Below are 14,513 nucleotides of genomic sequence, written 5' to 3' on the forward strand. Positions count from 1 at the left end.
CGCTCCTCCCAAATGCGCGAAAAAATGCGCATGAGGTTATGTGCACAGGACACCGTAGTGACGGAAGTGCCTGCTATGGAGGATACGAATGTATTTTTTATCCACGGGTTTGATCATAAATCGGTTTATTTATCGTTAGCCAGATTAAAAATGGCAGCCGTGTTTCTAGTTATGTTGTATGAATATTCTCCTTTATTTTACATTAGTGTCATATCCTTATGTTTCGTTGTTACCGCCGCCATGGTCCTCGGCTGGTAGGTTTATCAAATTGCCTTGACAACAACATTAGGATATGGTTATTAAATGAAGGGCTTATTTTAGCCTACATATAACGTTGCTAGCTATCTGTCGTATCTGTGCCGACATGTAGAAGTCAGTCATGTTTATATTCTGTTCAGTAAAGTCAAATTCCTCCTCTCTTTCGCTGTAATAAAGATGGCAAAAGGCGTTGATCGTTTGACAGCACACCATTATTGCTACATTGACATCTCACGTGACAAAAATACAGTGACGCAATGTTCGGCACGCGAGAAAATGAAACATTGTGGCGTTGGATAAACATGGGACTCCGGAAAGTGGAACATGGTGACATTGCCTCTGAAGTGAACTGTAATGTTCACTTTTCTGCACTGTTGTCTACTTTATGTATTATAACATTAAAGTGGTTGGCAGAATTTAAAAATTAATTTATAATGTTCTACACAAATTGTCATACTTTTCACGAGGTTGGCTATTAGAGAGCGTTTTTTAATTATTATATATCATCCCCAGAAATGAGATGATATAAACTTTTATTTAAAAAAATGGTGTGCGTGCAATATCAATTTGTCAAGTTGTTATGTAGGCTACTTCGAAAATCTCGTCTGATCTCTTATACACACAACATAATGGAATATCTCCATTCAAATCTTCTGTGCTGTTCCACCTCGTCCCCCCATAGGTTTGGTTTCGATGTCCCAGTGATTCTTCGTAGCTCTGATGAGACTGAGTCAGTCTTGCCTGTCCCAGAGAAGAGGATGGTTCAGGTGACCAACCCCTTTGCCCTGGAGATGGGGACCTCTGGGGTGGCATCTGTGACTGGTAAGAGAGCATACAAGGACAGTTATAATGCAACACACAACACATCGGGCCAGATTCCTGGACCCAGATTAACCCTCCAGGTCCAAAAAGCTATTTCAATGTACATCCGGGGGAATCGGACCCATATAGTATAGTGTTATATTAGGTCCATGCCCCATACTATGTTATAGGTGTGCCGCCATCAATTATATATAAATGTAGATTTTATTGCATATTTTAAACTGGGTAGTTTGGGTCCTGGATGCTGATTGGATGAAACAAAAATACTTGTGTACTGTACTATTTCTGGTTGTAACAAGTTTATAATAGCAATAAGGCACCTCAGGGTTTTGTGATATATGGTCAATATACCACGGCTAAGGGCTGTTCTTAGGCACAACGCAACGGGGAGTGCTAGGACACAGCCCTTAGCCATGGTACATTGGCCATATATCACAAACCCCTGAGGAGCCTTACTGCTATTATAAACTGGTTACCAACGTAATTAGAGCAGTAAAAATAAATGTTTTGTTATACCCATGGTATACGGTGTGATATACCACGGCTTTCAGCCATCAGAATTTAGGGATCGAACCACCCAGTTTATATTAAAGCAATAAGGTGTGGGGGTGTGTGGTATATGGCCCAAGAACAGCGTTGCATCGTGCCTAAGAACAGCCCTGAGCCTTGGTATATTGACCATATATCACAAAACCCTGAGGTGCCTTATTGCTATTATAAACTGGTTACCAACGTAATTAGAGAAGAAAAAATAAATGTTTTGTAATACTTTGGTATACGGTCTGATATACCACGGCTGTCAGCCAATCAGCATTCAGGGCTCGAACCGCCTAATTGTGGTATATGACCAATATACCATGGCTAAGGGCTGTATCCAGACACTCTGTGTTGCGTCAGTCTTAAGAACATCCCTTAGCCGTGGTATATTGGCCATATACCACACCCCATCGGACCTTAATCATTCAATCAACAATGAATCATTCATTATTTTCCTCCTTTCAGGGGGTGTGTCCCTGCGTCCATGCTGCCTGGAGCCCTGTGTGCTGAGCTGTTACTGGGGTTGTGGTGTCCATGCCCTCCAGGGGGCGCTACAGACCCACCAACATGGCCTCAGTAGGCTCAGCACACCACAACAGTTCCAGGAAGCCCTGCACTTCCAGTACCACCACTGCCAAAGTTTCCAGTATCCTTCACAGGGGCTATAATCTGATCATCTGTGTCATTGTTGCTTCCCTAGTTTAGTATTATTAGTACATTTTGTACATGTGATGGTCCGATTTTATATTCAGGTTCTAGAAGATATTAATTTCTCATGTTATGTTTATCCTTTATGATACATCGCAAGTTTCATTGATGTATTATGATATATCATGATATTTAATCATTGTGATATTTAGATGTTACACTAAGATTGAGGATGGATGGAATACATGCAAGGCAAATTCATGTCTTTCAGTTCAGTTTCATCATGTATTTCACCCCTTAACCAAAGCCTCAGTATCAGTGGAGAGAACAGAGAGGAGCACTACAGCGAGATGCCAGCTGAACTGAGGATCACCGATTTTGGTCATTTGCCACGGGAACGTTATCCCCTGGTGGCTCTCCTCACACTGGCTGAGCCTGAAGCCAGGGACACATACAACATTGTAAGTATGACTGTCATGGTAACACTTGAACACGGGTAAGCTGGAAGTAGAAGCCTAAATGTTGTTGTCCATTAGTTGACTCCAGTTAGGAGAGGGGTGGAAGGGTTAGGGGAACATAATGAAGGAAAATAAATGAAAACAATAAACACCCCGGTAGCAGGTGTGCTCAGAAAGTTTAACGGTACCTTCTCTGCGTGGGTGTTGTCCTCCTCTCTCTGGTTCAGGCCGCCAGTGTCACCGTAGTCCATGTTCCAGATGACAAATACAGCCTGTCGGCACGGATCCTGTTTCATTACCTCCTCACGGCACAAGGGAACATGTATGAGTTAAAGGTATAGATTTGTTTCTTTATTCATCCAGTCCCATTGAAACAGGAATATGTGTTTCTATGAAATGGGCAAGGGCTCAGTGAGATTACAGTAGCCTGTCATTACCTTCTTCTGATATTTCATTGTGTTCCATTATCCATACTAGCTTTCCACTTAGAATGCAGGCCAATACATTGCTTTCTTCTTAGTGGTATACTATTGTAGATATTGAAATACATTTTTGGCTGTTAAGAGCAAGTCTGATGCTGGCAGTTGACATTCTCATAAATGCAATGGTAACTGTTGTTTCCTCCTCCAGTCACTCTTTATGTCAGCTGAGAGCATGGGGTTGTCAGGGGCGACTGACCCCGCCCCTAGCACAGAGATACCACCAGAACGACAGGAAAGAGAGCATGGAGAGGAAGAGAAGACACCAGGAATGGAAGATGAAGAGTGGTCACAGGAGGGAAAAGCCAAAGACTGTGTTGTGTGTCAAAATGCACCTGTTAACCGTGTTCTGCTACCCTGCAGGCACGCCTGTGTGTGTGACGGCTGTGTCCATCACTTCCAACACTGCCCCATTTGCAGAGCTTTCGTATTGGAGTCGTTTGCCCTGTTCCACAATTCCCCTATGGGGGAGGAAGAATGAACTGTGATGTAGCAGGTCAATGTCATTAGAGTAGCTGTATGTATGGTGGCCAGGATGTGCATGAGCATTATCACTATAGGTACTGGTCCAATACAGATATAATAGTACCGTTTCATGGGAATCAGTGTCTATCATAGAATGGATGTGATATGGTTTTACGCCAAAGTCATCTATTGGACATTTCAAACTGTTGTAGGGCTGTGAGCATATACATTTTATCACGTTGATAGTTGTGTTGTAAACTATTCCTTGATCGGTTTGTAAACAATGTATGTAGATATGGAAAACCTACTATTTGTTTTTATGTGTAATGTATAGATGTATTTTATTTATTATCAATATACCATACATTAAGTTGTTTCTCTTCTCCTGAGCATTGATCGGACATTTTTGGGAAATTGGCAAAGAAGCCAAACCCGACATCACAGCTTTATCGAGGTAAAAAACAGAATAACAGTGATCAGTATGATAAAGTTTTTAATATGGCATACTCCTTTTGTATGCTTTTACAGACACAGCCGCTTCAATGGCAACAGTATTTATTGTCTCGTTAATATAATCCTAAATACTGGGCAGAAATGTAACACTACGAGAGGGTAGAGACAATGTATGCTGGTCCCATATCTGTAGCTGTTCTGAGGTCACTTCTTGGCAACTCTATAGAAATGGTTAACAACAGATCCCGAATCCACTTTTCCCCCCCAAGAAACTTTTCTGCATCATACAACTTGGCAACAAAAAAATGGCAAGAAAAAAAATGGTTTTACTGGTGAGAACACCCCAACAGCAAAACTCCCCACGTTCACATATAGAAATAAAGATATAGGAATTTATATGGGCTTGTAGTCCAGCTTGGATTCAAGCTTCTTCGAATCAGCCACCTTGCGAACCGCCTTCATGAAATCCTCTTGAGTGACGTACTCGTGATCGGTACGGATCGCAAACATACCTGGTAGACCGAAAGAGACCCGACTTAGGCAGATCAAAATGCGGTTGGATTCAAGAAAAATCACTTTTTGTCAAGCTAAACTGATAATGTACGAGTTAGTCATGACAGGTACCTGCTTCAGTGCAGACATTTCTCAAATCGGCTCCGTTGAAGCCATCCGAAAGCTTCACGATCGCTTCGTAATCTGAGAAGAAAAAAAGCCAACATTTGTTCAAAGGAAACCGTACCAGAAGTCTAAAACATGACTTAAACCTAGTATGTCCCAGCTGTGTTCAAATCAACACACCTATCTCTCCGTGTTTGGTGATGGGGCCGGAGTGGATCTTCAGGATGTCCAAACGGGCCTGTTCATTGGGCAGCTCAACATCTGTTGGAACAGTAGAAATAACCACGTCACTCTTTTCATACCACAGAGATTTACATGTGTTCCTACCTGGGTGTAAAAAGAAGGAAGTGGAGGGAGATCATTGTGACCCTATGTCCCAAAGGGGATAAGGTACTGTATGGCTCAGTTGGTTCAGCATGGCCAATCATCATCATCAAATGTATTTATATATTTATTTGATTTATATATAGCCCATACATCAGCTGATAATTCAAAGTGCTGTACAGAAACCCAGCCTAAAACCCCAAACAGCAAGCAATGCAGGTGTAGAAGCACGGTGGCTAGGAAAAACTCCCTAGAAAGGCCAAAACCTAGGAAGAAACCTAGAGAGGAACCAGGCTATGTCAGGATTGTGGGTTCGCGTCCCGGCGGCACCCATGTGAAAAATTTATGAAGCATGACTTAGTCTACTTAACGGCATATATTATAATATGATGAGTAAGTATGAAGCACACTGGGTAAATAACACACAGAGAGATGAGGAAGAACCTACGGATCTTTCGGTCCAGTCTGCCGGGACGCAGCAGCGCGGGGTCCAGGGTGTCAGGCCGGTTGGTGGCCATGATCATCTTGACTCTGTGCAGGGTGTCAAAGCCGTCCATTTGGTTCAGCAGCTGGGTGCACACAGAGATAAGACGGTGAAAATCCAATTCAGCGAGGATTATCTGCCATGGATCCTAATAATGTTAAACACCTTACAGTAATACCCTTCGCTTATTGAAATGCCAGTCAAGCTTACTGCAAGCTACACATCATTGAGTTGTCTTATCTTCAACATCCCCACAATATATACTGTACAGACCAAGCCACAGAACCAGGTCTTTCCCCAAATAAATGTTTTATTGAACCATCATTGTTATAGAAAGCAACGTTTGTTGAACAATATCAATTCTATGTAACATATCTAAGTGTTATGGTCGCTCAATTTACCTCCATCAGAGTCCTCTGGATCTCTCTGTCAGCTGACGTGCCCTCTGAGAACCTTCGGCCACCTTGGAGAGAAAAACAAGTATTTCACTTACAACACATTCCCAGTTCCCAGACACTGCTGAGCAAAGGGAGAAGGAATAGATATGGCATCAGGGTTCAGAATGCTTAGCCTGGTCCCAGAACTGTTTGTGCTGTATAGCCAACTGGTTGACAATGACCATAGCAGTTGGCTATACAGTGCAAACTGATCAGGGGCCAGGCTACAGCTCAGGATGCTCACCGATGGCGTCTATCTCATCCATAAAGATGATGCAGGGCTGGTGGTCCCTGGCATAGTTGAACATCTCCCTGATGAGCCTGGCGCTCTCTCCAATGTACTTATCCACAATGGAGCTGGACACAACCTGCCACAGGGGGACAGTGTCAGCCAAGTTCTTCAAAGAATGGTGAAGAGAGTCAGAAAGGCCAGTGGAGTTATACAAAGTGTAGCCTACAAGTCACCTTGAGGAAGTTACAGTCCATCTGACTGGCCACCGCTCTGGCCAGAAGAGTCTTTCCGGTGCCTAATCAAAAGTGCATAAAGAAAATCTATGAATAAACCCTCAGGACCTCAGTGACGTAACTTATTTGCATTATTCAGGGTGAATCTCAAAAGTCTTTCTGTGATTCACCGCACCCTTTATTCCTTGACCTCCTTCTCAAAACACATTGGAGGAGAAGGTGCGAGGGGCGGGACCTTAGATCTTCTCATCCAATGTGTTTTGAGAGGTAGGTGAAGGAATCAGAGACATGAGAAATCAAGGAAACACTTGAGATTCAGCCTCGGTCTAGAGTGAAATCCTGCTAGATAGTGACTTACCTGGAGGTCCGTAGAGCAGGCAGCCCTTTGGAGGGATAATCCCCACCCTCAGGAATAGCTCAGGGTTGGTCAGGGGCAGCTCAATCACCTGGAACACAGGGGGAAGGTCATATAGAAAACCTGACTGGCTCAGGAAAAACACGTACCCCCATTTTCTAAGAATATCATAAGTATACTGTAGGATGTAGTATAAGTACCTCTCTCAGTTCACGGATCTGCTCGGCCAAGCCCCCGATCTCTGAGTAAGAGATGCTGCCTGGGTCTTCATGGGACATGTTGTACACCAAGGGGTCCACCTCTCTGGGCAGATATCTGAGGTGGGGAAGGGACATGTTAACTGCCATCACCAGCAACATTTAAGGCTGACATACTTTTTACTTGGAACATTTTGTTTCAATAGACTGAATTGACAGTTGCTCACACGCTGTGTGTGTGTGTGTTGTGGTTTTGAGCATGCGTGCGTGTACAGTGCCTACCTCATAATGGTGAGGGTGGTCATGTCCAGGGCCACTCTTGTGCCTGGTTTGAGCTGCGATTTATCCAGCTGTGTGAAAATGACAGATAGATGAGCTCCATTACAATCATGGAGAGGTGATACTGACACTCACTGAAAGTAAATAAATGCTGATGATACAAGGGTACGTCATGGCTCAAGACTTACTTGTCTGCGGCAGCCAACAACATAGCGAGGGCCATTGGTTGCCTTGACAATGACTGAAGACAGGAAGAGGATGAACATGACATAATATGTAATGCCGAAAGGTCAGACGTATATGACCTAGGTAGATATATATATATATGAGTCGTAGGACGATTGCAATGGTACAACTTACATTTCTCCTCTGTCAGCTGTTTGAGCACTTCACCGACAATCTGCATAAGTATTACAAGAAGTTGCAGTTAAAATCCGTTCTTTATGATACGGAGACAATTTTAGTACACTATTGCCGATCAATAAATCATGGTGTGTGAATTCACAATTTTACCTGACCAACACTTTGTAAGGCCTTCAGGTCATTTTCAGATTTTTCATATTGTTTTGTCTGTTCCTTGAGCTGTTCCCTCACTGAAAACACAGGATACAAGTATGAAACCAAGCTATGTAACGTTAGCAAGCTAGTTAACTTTAGCTAGAAGGTAGGGCTGTGCTCTGTTAGCTAACTAGTTCGTTAACGTTAGCTGATCCTTTGTTATTGTTTTAATGTTCAAGATACATTTGAACTACTATTGTTTTCTAGCGGTCTTGGCAAATAGCTGGTTAAATAGCTTGCTAAGCACAGCGAATACACTTCAATAAACGGTTAACTGCAGCTGTTTTGGTAGCTAGCATTTTGCTAACGCGTTAGCCGGTTGTCAAGACCATTCATTTCTATGACCGACTCTACTGCATGACAATGCGAGTTAGCCCACAACCGATTAGCTAACTGGTCATGTTGGTTATTTTAGTTCGATAACCCCTTTTATGTGTATTATTCTGAAATATTGACAAAGACAAGCAAATATATGACTTACACTCTTTTAAACGTCCATCAATCTCTTTATGTTCAAGTAATCTTTTTCTGTAATCTTGAAGTCCCTTTTCTCTGGTGTCAGCCATTTTGCCTCTATGAATTATGGGAATTGTAAACTACTTCTTCTTCTTCTTCTTCTTCTACTTCTTCTTCTACTTCTGTGGATTTTATATGGCGGTTGGCAACCAACTTTATGGTGCATTACCGCCTCCAACTGGACTGGAGTGTGAACCAGAGACTGGCCTTCTGTGTCCCAGTCTCAGCCTTGTGATGACACTTTCCTGGCCTTCTCTCTCAGCCTGAGGACCTCCCTGCACCCACCTTTTCCTGGATCTTATACAGTTGTCTTCCCTTACTCTCCCTGTTCCACAACTCTTATACAGTTGTCCACCCTTACTCTCCCTGTTCCACAACTCTTATACAGTTGTCTTCGCTTACTCTCCCTGTTCCACAACTCTTATACAGTTGTCCACCCTTACTCTCCCTGTTCCACAACTCTTATACAGTTGTCTTCCCTTACTCTCCCTGTTCCACAACTCTTATACAGTTGTCTTCCCTTACTCTCCCTGTTCCACAACTCTTATACAGTTGTCTTCCCTTACTCTCCCTGTTCCACAACTCTTATACAGTTGTCTTCCCTTACTTTCCCTGTTCCACAACTCTTATACAGTTGTCTTCCCTTACTTTCCCTGTTCCACAACTCTTATACAGTTGTCTTCCCTTACTCTCCCTGTTCCACAACTCTTATACAGTTGTCTTCCCTTACTCTCCCTGTTCCACAACTCTTATACAGTTGTCTTCCCTTACTCTCCCTGTTCCACAACTCTTATACAGTTGTCTTCCCTTACTTTCCCTGTTCCACAACTCTTATACAGTTGTCCACCCTTACTCTCCCTGTTCCACAACTCTTATACAGTTGTCTTCCCTTACTCTCCCTGTTCCACAACTCTTATACAGTTGTCTTCCCTTACTTTCCCTGTTCCACAACTCTTATACAGTTGTCTTCCCTTACTCTCCCTGTTCCACAACTCTTGTTACTTATTTTTAACCACTGTTCTTATTAATTCCTTGGCTTCTGTTTTACTGATGGACAATTCCATCTCAACATTAGGACGTTTAAGAGTCTGCTTGGCAATAATATCCACTTCCTCATTCCCCTCTACTCCCACATGAGCTGGTACCCAGAGGAACATCACCAATATCCCCATCTGTTTCACCCTATACAAGCACTGCAAAACCTCATACAATAGATCCTGTCTGCTCTGTGACACAAATGAATGTAAGCTGTACAAATGAATCAGTGCAGCACGTAAGTCAGAGCAGATGACTACCCTGGCTGGCCTCACCTCCTCCACACACACTGCAGCCAATAGTATGGCCAAGAACTCCATTGTGTAAACAGATAAATGATCCGTTGCTCTTTTTGTCACTGCCACCTTAAACTCAGGAACACTAAAAGCTGCTCATGTCCTCTCTATTTAGGGGTCCTATTCATTATTATTTTTATTTATTTATTTCACATTTATTTAACCAGCTAGGTTAGTTGAGAACAAGTTCTCATTTGCAACTGCGACCTGGATAAAGATAAAGATAAAGTAAAGGAGATTGACACATACAACAACACAGAGTTACACATGGAATAAACAAACATACAATCAATAATACATTAGAAAAGTCTATTCACAGCATGTGCAAATGAGGTAGGATAAGGGAGGTAAAGGCAATAAATAGGCCATGATGGTGAAGTAATTACAATATAGCAATTAGACACTGGAATGGTAGAATGTGCAGAAGATCAATGTGCAAGTAGAGATACTGGGGTGCAAAGGAGCAAGATAAATAAATAAATAAATAAATACAGTATGGGGATGAGGTAGATTGGATGGGCTATTTACAGATGGGCTATGTACAGGTGCAGTGATCTGTGAGCTACTCTGACAGCTGGTGCAAGTGAGGGAGGTAAGAGTCTCCAGCTTTAGTGATTTTTGCAGAACGTTCCAGTCATCGGCAGCAGAGAACTGGAAGGAAAGGTGGCCAAAGGAAGAATTGGCTTTGGGAGTGACCGGTGAGATATACCTGCTGGAGCGCGTGCTATGGGTGGGTGCTGCTATGGTGACCAGTGAGATGAGATAAGGTGGGGCTTTACCTAGCAGAGACTTGTAGATGACCTGGAGCCAGTGGGTTTGGCGTCGAATATGAAGCGAGGGCCAGCCAACAACAGCATACAGGTCGCAGTGGTGTGTAGTATATGGGCATTTGGTGACAAACATTTTTGAGTAGAGTGTTGGAGACTATTGTGTAAATGACATCACCGAAATCGAGGATCAGTAGGATTGTCAGTTTTACGAGGGTATGTTTGGCAGCATGAGTGAAGGATGCTTTGTTGTGAAATAGGAAGCAGATTCTAGATTTCATTTTGGATTGGAGATGTTTAATGTGAGTCTGGATGGAGAGTTTACTGTCTAACCAGACACCTAGGTATTTGTAGTTGTCCACATATTCTAAGTCAGAACCGTTCAGAGTTGTGATGCTGGATGGAAGGGCAGGTGCGGGCAGCGATCGGTTGAAGAGCATGCATTTAGTTTTACTAGCATTTCGAGAGCAGTTGGAGGCCATGGATTGAGAGTTGTATGACATTGAAGCTCGTCTAGAGGTTAGATAACACAGTGTCCAAAGAAGGGCCAGAGGTATACAGAATGGTGCCGTCTGCGTAGAGGTGGATCAAAGAATCACCAGCAACAAGAGCGACATCATTGATGTATACAGAGAAGAGAATCGGCCCGAGAATTGAACCCTGTGGCACTCCCATAGACGCTGCCAGAGGTCCGGACAACAGGCCCTCCGATTTGACACACTGAACTCTATCAGAGAAGTAGTTGGTGAACCAGGCGAGGCAATAATTTGAGAAACCAAGGCTTTTGAGTCTGCCAATAAGAATGTTGTGATTGACAGAGTCGAAAGACTTAGCCAGGTCGATGAAAACAGCTGCACAGTAATGTCTCTTATCGATGGCGGTTATGATATTGTTTAGTATCTTGAGTGTGGCTGAGGTGACCAGCTCTGAAACCAGATTGCATAGCAGAGAAGGTACGGTGGGATTTGAAATGGTTGGTCATTTTTTAAATTTGTTTTCGAAGAACTTAGAAAGGCAGGGTAGAATAGATATAGGTCTGCAGCAGTTTGGGTCTAGAGTGTCTCCCCCTTTGAAGAGGGGGATGACTGCGGCAGCTTTCAAATCTTTGGGAATGTCATGTGATACGGAAGAGAGGTTGAACAGGCTAGTAATAGAAGTTGCAACAATTTCGGCAGATCATTTTAGAAAGAGAGGGTCCAGATTGTCTAGCCCGGCTGATTTGTAGGGGTCCAGATTTTGCAGCTCTTTCAGAACATCAGCTATCTGGATTTGGGGAGGCTTGGGCGAGTTGCTGTGGGGGGTGGAGGGCTGTTGATCGGGGTAGGGGTAGACAGGTGGAAAGCATGGCCAGACGTCGATTTATCGGTGGTGACAGTGTTTCCTAGCCTCAGTGGAGTGGGAAGCTGGGAGGAGGTGCTCTTATTCTCCATGGACTTTACAGTGTCCCAGAACGTTTTTGAGTTTGTGCTACAGGATACAAATTTCTGCTTGAAAAAGCTAGCCTTAGCTTTCCTAACTGCCTGAGTATATTGGTTCCTAACTTCCCTGAAAAGTTGCATATCACAGGGGCTGTCCGATGCTAATGCAGAACGCCACAGGATGTTTTTGTGCTCGGCGTACACATCACAGACAAACTGAATTGGTCCACCCACACAGACCGCATTGTGAAGAAGGCGCAGCAGCGCCTCTTCAACCTTAGGAGGCTGAAGAAATTTGGCTTGTCACCAAAAGCACTCACAAACTTCTACAGATGCACAATCGAGAGAGTCCTGTCGGGCTGTATCACCGCCTGGTACGGCAACTGCTCCGCCCACAACCGTAAGGCTCTCCAAAGGGTAGTGAGGTCTGCACAACGCATCACCGGGGGCAAACTACCTGCCCTCCAGGACACCTACACCACCCGATGTCACAGGAAGGCCATAAAGATCATCAAGGACAACAACCACCCGAGCCACTGCCTGTTCACACCGCTATCATTCAGAAGGCGAGGTCAGTACAGGTGCATCAAAGCTGGGACCGAGAGACTGAAAAACAGCTTCTATCTCAAGGCCATCAGACTGTTAAACAGCCACCACTAATATTGAGTGGCTGCTGCCAACACAATGACTCAACTCCAGCCACTTTAATAATGGGAATTGATGGGAAATGATGTAAAATATATCACTAGCCACTTTAAACAATGCTACCTAATATAATGTTTACATACCCTACATTATTCATCTCATATGTATACGTATATAGTACTCTATATCATCTACTGCATCTTTATGTAATACATGTATCACTAGCCACTTTAACTATGCCACTTTGTTTACATACTCATCTCATATGTATATACTGCACTCAATACCATCTACTGTATCTTGCCTATGCCGCTCTGTACCATCACTCATTCATATATCTTTATGTACATGTGACCTTATGTCCTTGTAGATTTACCCAATATGTCATGGCTAGCTGTTGTCTTCTTAACCCGGCATCTCTCCCAACACTACCTGCATCGCTGCCACCGGGAGGTCCTGAGTGCTCCACAACATATTCTTAGGGCTTGGGACTGGATAACATCTAGCTTTATGATCCATATGCTATACTTCCATAATCCATTGATGACATTAACAGCGCTATATATAACATTTTTAACACCTCTCCATTCCTGACAAGCAAAGCATCACATCCAATATTTTCCTTGCTTTGACAACTACTCTGTTAAAATGCTCCGCCCATGTCATTCGAGTGTCAAACCAGACCCCCAGGAACCTAAACCCCTCCCACCCTCTCCAGATTCCTTCCATACCGCTTCAGGTATATTTCCTCCCCAACCTTCCTTCTAGAAAAAAATACAGTCTGTGTTTTCTCAACCGTAAACTGTAAGCCCCACCTGAGGGACCACTGCTCTACTTCCCTAATCGCTTCTTGAACTCTTCTGGCTGTATAGGCAATATTTCTCCCTCTCTTCCACAGCACTCCATCATCCGCAAACAATGACCTCCCAATATCAGGTCTCACCTGAGAGAATACATCATCAATCATAATGGAGAACAGCAAAGGACTAATGACACTTCACTGGGGGATGCCATTATCCACCTCATAGCTTTCTAACATAGAGCTCCCCACCCTCACTTGTATTGATGGCCCAAAAATAAAATCCTTTATCCAGTTAGAAACCCTTCCTCCAACCCGCATGTTATCCAGCTTGATAAGTAGGCCTTCGTTCCACATCATATCATAAGCCATCTTTACATCAAAGAAAACGGCTACCACCATCTCCTTATTTGCCTGTGCCTTCCGTTTGACTGACTCAAGGCACAGTACAGGAACCATCTTTCCTAAACCCACTTTAATCTGGTGACATTAGTCCTCTACTCTCCAGAAAGTAAGTCAGCCTTTCCATTATCATTACTTCCATACGTTTACATACGTGAGATGTCAACGCTATCACCCTATAGCTTGAAGGACTAGTAGGGTCTTTCCCTGGTTTCTGTATTGGCACAACTACCGCCTGCTTCAACTTCCAGGCAGTTTCCCTTTCTGCCTCACCTTATTATAAAGGCCCAACCATTTGTCCAGCACCTTCCTGGGCTAGAGCTCAGCCCTACCTGGGCTGACATCTCTGCCTTCTCCACATCTCTCACTGCAACAATCCCCCCACTTTTCAGCACAGGGAGATCCCAATCTCTTCTGACCCCACTCATCCCCCATACCTCTCCCACAGGAGTGGTCCTGCCTATATTTCCACAGAACCAGTGCCAATACTCCCTCTTAGCTGTCCTAATGATCCTCCTTACTACTGCTTGTGCTTGTTTATACTGAATCAGGTGCTGGTAATTATGGGACCTTATCAACATTCTGAAAGCTCTGTTTCTAGTCTTCACTGCTTCTCTACACCCTTCACTCCACCAAGGGACTGCATTACTCTTTCTCCCCCTGTCACGACTTCCACTGAAGGTAGCTCCTCTCCCTGTTTGGGTGGTGCTCGGCGGTCGTCGTCACCGGTCTACTAGCTGCCACCGATTCCTTTTGCTTTTCTGTTGGTTTTGTCTTGATTGTTTTCACCTGTATGTT

General features: G+C 43.7%; 2 protein-coding genes across 2 annotated transcripts; one reads left to right on the forward strand and one right to left on the reverse strand.

Annotated features, from left to right (window-relative positions):
* Window positions 1-13: 13 nt before the first annotated feature.
* On the forward strand, window positions 14-4,043 carry LOC118387112 (cell growth regulator with RING finger domain protein 1-like). The gene is made up of 6 exons (XM_035775271.2): window positions 14-254; window positions 941-1,080; window positions 2,083-2,263; window positions 2,579-2,726; window positions 2,951-3,058; window positions 3,354-4,043. Exons 1-6 carry the CDS (start codon window positions 25-27, stop codon window positions 3,681-3,683), a joined length of 1,137 nt encoding a protein of 378 aa, XP_035631164.2. The 5' UTR covers window positions 14-24; the 3' UTR covers window positions 3,684-4,043.
* Window positions 4,044-4,143: 100 nt separating this feature from the next.
* Window positions 4,144-8,485, reverse strand: LOC118387110 (26S proteasome regulatory subunit 10B-like). Its single transcript, XM_035775270.2, has 14 exons — window positions 8,319-8,485; window positions 7,793-7,872; window positions 7,640-7,679; window positions 7,468-7,520; window positions 7,283-7,350; window positions 7,004-7,118; window positions 6,807-6,894; window positions 6,449-6,510; window positions 6,228-6,351; window positions 5,948-6,009; window positions 5,511-5,631; window positions 4,919-4,999; window positions 4,745-4,816; window positions 4,144-4,632 (listed from the first exon to the last, which is right to left on the reverse strand). Exons 1-14 carry the CDS (start codon window positions 8,401-8,403, stop codon window positions 4,514-4,516), a joined length of 1,170 nt encoding a protein of 389 aa, XP_035631163.1. The 5' UTR covers window positions 8,404-8,485; the 3' UTR covers window positions 4,144-4,513.
* Window positions 8,486-14,513: the final 6,028 nt, after the last annotated feature.

Source organism: Oncorhynchus keta, chromosome 8 (genome assembly GCF_023373465.1).
Source record: "Oncorhynchus keta strain PuntledgeMale-10-30-2019 chromosome 8, Oket_V2, whole genome shotgun sequence".
Classification (NCBI taxonomy): Eukaryota; Metazoa; Chordata; class Actinopteri; order Salmoniformes; family Salmonidae; genus Oncorhynchus; species Oncorhynchus keta.